This window comes from Cyprinus carpio, chromosome A2 (assembly GCF_018340385.1).
Source record: "Cyprinus carpio isolate SPL01 chromosome A2, ASM1834038v1, whole genome shotgun sequence".
In the NCBI taxonomy this organism is placed as follows: Eukaryota; Metazoa; Chordata; class Actinopteri; order Cypriniformes; family Cyprinidae; genus Cyprinus; species Cyprinus carpio.
The window spans coordinates 5,764,026-5,770,632 of record NC_056573.1 but is presented as its reverse complement, the minus strand read 5'-3'; the positions used below and the strand labels follow the sequence as shown (position 1 = coordinate 5,770,632).

The 6,607-nt window shown below is 33.4% G+C and overlaps 1 protein-coding gene across 1 annotated transcript; it reads right to left on the bottom strand.

The window, feature by feature from the left end:
* Positions 1-5,021: 5,021 nt before the first annotated feature.
* Positions 5,022-6,392, bottom strand: LOC109060642 (regulator of G-protein signaling 16-like). Its single transcript, XM_019077812.2, has 4 exons — positions 6,249-6,392; positions 5,977-6,116; positions 5,703-5,869; positions 5,022-5,599 (listed from the first exon to the last, which is right to left on the bottom strand). The coding sequence occupies exons 1-4, from the start codon at positions 6,290-6,292 to the stop codon at positions 5,426-5,428; spliced, it is 525 nt and encodes a 174-aa protein (XP_018933357.1). The 5' UTR covers positions 6,293-6,392; the 3' UTR covers positions 5,022-5,425.
* Between the last annotated feature and the right edge of the window lie 215 nt (positions 6,393-6,607).

Here is a 6,607-nt window from a genome sequence, read left to right as displayed (position 1 = left end):
ATTTTAACTGTAAATTATTGTAAGAACACTACGGAAAAACAAACAAACAAACAAACAACAAAAAACCTGTTAATATGTTAACAGTAAGTTCCTATACTATACAGGGAAAACTGTAAAAGATCTAAACAGACATTTCATTTAATTGTAAAGTAAAATGCTGTTAATTGTACAGTTTTTAGAAGTAAAAAAGAACAAATCAAGACATAATTTACAGTGAAAAACTGTAAACTGATATTCCCAGAATTCGCTGCTTGACACTCCACATTTGAAAGTATTTTGTTGAAATAATCATGTTTCTCAATAGTTTTTGTTATCGGTTATGGACGTTAGGGTTTTATGTTACCTCTTCAGTTGTTAAACGGATGTTTATTGCATTATTTAACTGTCATGTGTGTTACCATGATGGTGTTTTGTGTTTGCGGGAATGGCTGTGTCTTCTGTATATTAGCATGTACTTCAGCTTGTAGAAAAACTACTTGTGATGGACTTTGAAGGTTTGTTTTTTTGTGTGTGTGTGTGTGTGTGTGTGTGTGTGTGTTTGTTTTATTTTATTATTATTTTTTTACAGTGCAGAGTTGCTGTGTGACACATCATATATGATTATATTTTTTTTCTTTCTTTTTTTTCTTTTTTTTTTTTTTTGGTCAACAATAATATACATGGATGTTTTGCATTACATGTTATGTTATTTAGTGTTTTAAAAATTATTTTAGTGTTTGTGTCTCACCTGATAATGCTTTGTCTTTGTGTATATGACCATATGCACCGTCCAGTTAGCGAATGGCTGTTAATTCATTCATATGCCTTTATATGATCCACTTACACTGCACTGCAGTAATCAGAATGTATAAGAATCAGCAATCTTAACACTTCTAATCAGTTTAGAAACTACAACAAGTATAAATTCTCATTAATTCATATGATCTCATTCATATGTTTTCCGACAATTTGCTTCCACTGTACTAAAGGGTAGGTTCAGGGGTGAGGTTATGGGAGTGAACCTTCATACAACATTCATACAACTTTCATGCATTTCATACAAATCAAATTGCACAAACTGATACTAAATGAGAGCTGGAAATTGTTTTATGGACAGGCCACTTAAACTCTGATGCCTCATGTGGCTTTCATTTTTACCACCTGTATTCCTATTATAACCTTTTTTTCTTTTTTTTGTAGTTCTATATTGGTATATTAACATTATATAATTTCACTTTCAAACCTGTGCTGTCTTGTTGCTTTTTTTGCCTTTAATGGGTTGTTGCCTAACAAGACTAACACCTAGTTTGCCTCACTGATGTTGCTTTTGATATTTCAGGCATGATCATCAAAACTTTTTTTTTATTTATAGAGACAAGTATGACCTTAATGTTCTTTTTATGTTCTTTTGGGTCATGGGTCTAACTCTAAAAGTGTTAAGAGACTTGCGTCATACGCCTGAACTTGATTGTGATGTGACTATAAATAAGTACACACAATAACACAGCAAACGTGTGCACTGCTTGACACATTATGTTTTCACGGTACAGAAACAGGTGAGAAGATTCTGTCTCAGAACGCTCTGTACCTTTTGAGTTTTTATTTTTATTTTTTATTTTTTATTTTTATCTTATTACTTTAGGGGACTGTGAGGCTTGTTGTTCCACAGTTCATCTTTTGTCAGTTTGACCTCAAATGAATGTAACAGCCCCCTTTGGAGATGAAGAAATAAAGAAGAGGGAGAAATGGAGTGTGAGCACAGGACAGACAATATGAAGGATGAATGTGATTGTTTCCTTAGAAAAATGTTAGCCTGATAACAGCAGGATGCTAAATGAAGCTCAATGAAGCCATTCAGTTTCAGTAAAGCTAAAGTACCCATCATGCATTAGAGGCTTAAACTGAGAGATTTTTTACTTGTCACTGAAAAATTAGTACACTGAATCAATCCAAAATTGCTTGTAAATTTCACATGTAAGAAACGGCAAGTAACACATTGAATTTAGACAAAATTTTCAACAAAAAAGTATTTTCTTGTGCACTGTAAAAAAAAAAAAAAAAAGGAAGGAAAAAAAGGAAGGAAGAAAATGTACTGGTAACTTTCAGCCAGGAGATTGTGCAGTAATTTTATGGACATTTCCATTAACTTAATACAACAACAACAAAAAAATAAATAAATAAAAAATAAGAAAAAAAACAAAAAAAAAAAAAAAAAAAAAAAAAAGAAAAAGAAAGAAAAAAAAATCAATACAGAAAAGTCTTTCAAATTAATACAGTACATTGTGCCATTATTTTACAGTATACAACATAATCCAATAATCATTGTTTTATTTACAACTTAAAAAATATATTTTTACAATGTAATAAAATACAATAAATATTACCAGTAAGATTTAATCATTTTACAGCATTAAAGCTGCTTTGTAGTATTATATTTTTCTATTTTTATACTTGAATAATTTGTACAAATTTATTTAGAAACAATTATTTACTAAAATATTATTTATTTGAAATAATTTGTTAAAATAACTATTTTTCCTAAATAATACATTTACTTAGCATCTCTCTCTCTCTCTCTCTCTCTGCTGCGTGCTCTCTCTCTCTCTCTCTCTCTCTCTCTATATATATATATATATATATATATATTAGAATAAATAAAAAATAAAAAAAATCACCCCACCCCCTAATCCTATTGTGTTTATATTTAAACAAGGAATTTATGTGGTTAAAAAAAAAAAAAAAAACTGTAAAACACTCATTCCAACTTCCTGGCAAACAGACTTACAAGGACTTCCTCATCACCAGCTCCTGTGTTCAGGAATAGAGGCTTCGAATGCTGCACAGTCATGTGGAACAATAGAGATGGAAAACACTGGTCATTTCTCTGAAATCTGCCCCTTCCATAAATACCGTTCCTCTAATGTGTCTGGATGCTCCAGTGTGACTACACTATACATAGCCCTGAGATATGAGCAACTTATGCGGGCAGGTGGGTGTATGTCACCTGAAACAGCAACAATGACTAAACGTGGCAGTATTTACTTAAAATAACTGTGACATAGCAGTCTGTTGACATTGTTGTTCATTTCATCAGCACTTACCATTTTCATACTGCCAAATAAGAAAGTGCACCACATCCTCAGATATCTTTAGAAGAAGAAGGAAATGTCCTCTTACTGTAAGAGAGAGGCCCGGGATCCATTTAGCACTGGCAGTGTGGCAGCTCATTGTCTAGCAATCCACAGAAACAATATTTACATTGATCTAATAGTAGTAACAAGGGGGTCTGTAATACAGTACATGGAAATCCATCAGCTTTCCCATTCATCTCAATGGCAGTTGCTTGGCTGGCACAGGACCCTATGGATCTGCCATTTATTCTCATAAGAGGAACTTGGTCTGTGGCATGAAAGGCAACAGAAAGATAAAATATAAATCCATTTCATAATCCCCCAAAAATAAATAAAATAAAACAAGACAAGACAAGACAAATAAATAAATAAATACAATGAAAAATCTATACTTAAACTGATTTAATATAATATGTATTATTTTACATAGTTTTTTGGATTTATTTTAAATGGTGTTCAATGAAGAAAGATAATTTTCCCTTTCTCTCATAGTTGCAAAAACACTGATTTTTTGGTCAGTTTTGATATTTTGGGCTATTTGACCTTTCATAAACTGTTGTTTCAAACTAGTGGAAAGAAAACATCCAAAAATACATAATTTTATTCCTTAAAATAATAATAATAATAATAATAATAATAATAATAATAACAACGTAGATAATGTTAGATAATGTCTAATTTGCATATTTAAACATAACATTTCAAAACAGAATATTTCATAACAAAATAATATTTGCAGTTCTCAATGTTAATTTTTTTTTTTACCTTACTTAAGTGGGCTGTCTGGCCTTAACTGAAATATAATAAAAAAATATGAAAATATATAAAAATGTGAGTGTCAATTTAGGTACATTAATGAACCAACTGTATGTTATTTAATATAAACAATTATTATGGGGATGAAATAACAAATATGAGAAGCATTTATAGCATTTTAATTAACTCTAATTGGATTTTATGGTCTTCATTCTTAACAGGTTCTTCTTGTCTATGTGGATGTTTGGAGAATATAAAAGCTTTTGATGTTACATTATAAGTTGATGTATACGTTATAAGAAAATAAAAAGCTCTCTTCAGAACTAAAAAAGTCTTTAAATAAACGCTTACATTATTGTACATTTTCATAAGACTGTTCTACGACTGTTCTACGAGCAATATCGAGCCAGTTTTCCCTGTTCAAATGTTAATGGTGAGAAGGATTGCAGACACCGTAGTTTTCATACAGTTTTAAAGGACAGCATAAGGGGGCTTAGAGAAAGTGAGTCAGAGTGGGCTCCTGCAGAGGTGTGGAGTGTGTGAGATGAGTGGACCACGCTATCGCCATGGAGACCAGCCTCATCACCACAGAGCTTTCCTGGAATAAACACAGCTGCTTGGCTGTGCATTCTGGAAAAATGAAATGATCCTGTTGGCAGCAGCTAATTATGTGTGTGTATGTGAATATAATATATTTGTAGGGGGGTTTTTTATGAGGCTCACTGAGAAAGGCACCGGGCTTTGTGTGCAGGAGGTGACTAAGAGCCTCCATTAACCCTTGTGAGTGGAATGTGTGGGAAGATAAAGTGCAGAGGGAGGATGTCTCTTATACATTATGACATTAAAACATCCATTTCCTTTAGCTGCACATAACATTATAAAAAAACAATAACAACAATTAAAATGAACAAATAAAAAAATATATAAAAAATAAAGTAATAAAATAAAATAAAATATACTTAAACAATTTAATAAATGAAAATAAAATAAAATCATGAAAGCAAAGCAAAATAAAATAATATCCTATGTGACCTATAACATAAAATAAAAGTAAAATAAAACTACAATAAAACTCATATATTCTAAACACCATAATTCAATAATTTTGCTGTCGATGATTGTGTATCTAAAAAGACGCATTGCAAAAGACAAATCTTTGCATGTAAAAATATTTATTTATTTTTTTCACTCAAATGTTCAATAAATAACCCACATTTGTTCATCAAATATAAATACTATTTTCAATATAACTTTCAATAAATACTCATAGGCAATACAAAATACACACTTTAAGTAATTGTGCAAAAGTTATTCCACTTTCACAGTTATTGTCCAGTGCTTCAAACTTGATCCCTGTGTGCTCCACTGCTGTATTCATAGGATTAATGTTCTCGAATGCCTGAGGCCTTCCAGTCTGACTTTGAGTCCATGTGTCAAGTCCTTCTGAACCTCAGGAAACTGGTTCAGATCATTCAGGGACCATCACGTGGATGCCATGAATGCCATGTTTATCAGGGACGCATTCCTCCACTGCTGTCTTTAGAGCACCCATGGATAGTTTAACCCGCAAGCTGTGTGATGAGTTCCTGGTAGACCGCTGACTTGAGGAAACGAGGGTAGCAGTCTTTCTCCATGAGGGTGTAAATTTTACTCTGGGCAAGGTTGAAACAGGACAATGTGGGCTGCTCCATATTCTTTAAGGTGATGGTTCTAGTTTCATGATCAAGATTAACCTGAAAATAAGCAGAGGAATGATTTGCCATTAGACGTTTCCCATGAAATCTATGTGTCTATGAGTGTGAGTTTTTGCACTCTTAATATTCTCAGGAAATGTACCTCTCTTGGTGCGTCAGAGCAGATGAACTCCTCATAGATTTTCCTGGCCTTGGAGCACAGCTTCGAGGAGCTCTTTGTCTTCCTGTAGTCCTCACAGGCCAAATAGAAAGCGATATTTTCTTCACTGTACTCAGATGATAGGAACGTTGTGAAAGCGCACTGTCCCTCTGTGAAGAAACATGAAGAAAACATTAGACGACCCTGACAGCTTTCATTCTACAGTCTGAGAATCATGTTCTTTATGTTGCCACCGTTCTCGCTGATATTAATTTACCTTTGTGAGCCAGAAGTTCATGGAAAGACCAGTTCTGTCTGTCCTCCAGCATCAGTTTGTCAGTTTTTTGTGAGTGGCCCATTATATTAAGTTCTTGCTTTAGCAGAAAACTTCCAAACCGAGCCTTGAGCTCCTTTGCCCTGTGAGGAACAAAAATATTCATCATTGCATTGTGGGAAATTCATTGCTCAAAAATGAGTTTTGAAAATGGTCAAAAACAGTATATATGTGGGATAAGCTACTTAAAACAAAATAGTAAATATGAAACATACCTTTCCAGACAGGTGTTTGGCAGATGCTCTAGTGATCGACACATGTTAATAGGTCCAGAGGTTTCCTACTATGCTCCACGAGTTAACAGATAGTATTGTGTGAGACTTTTGATACTATCTAAATGTCAGCAGCGCTGGGCTATTTATACAGTTTCACACTCCATGACATCACTTGACTCAGCCAATGAAACGCAGGCTGTGGAAGGAGGGGGAGTTTCAGTCCTTCACACAGCCTTTAGTCTCCAGTGAATCATTTCCAGTAGAAGGCCCTGCCTTAAAGATTCACGTTTTCCCCCTTGTGCTTAATCGTCTCCATTTGGTGCATAAAAAAACATTGGAAATGGACTTTACAGGATTTT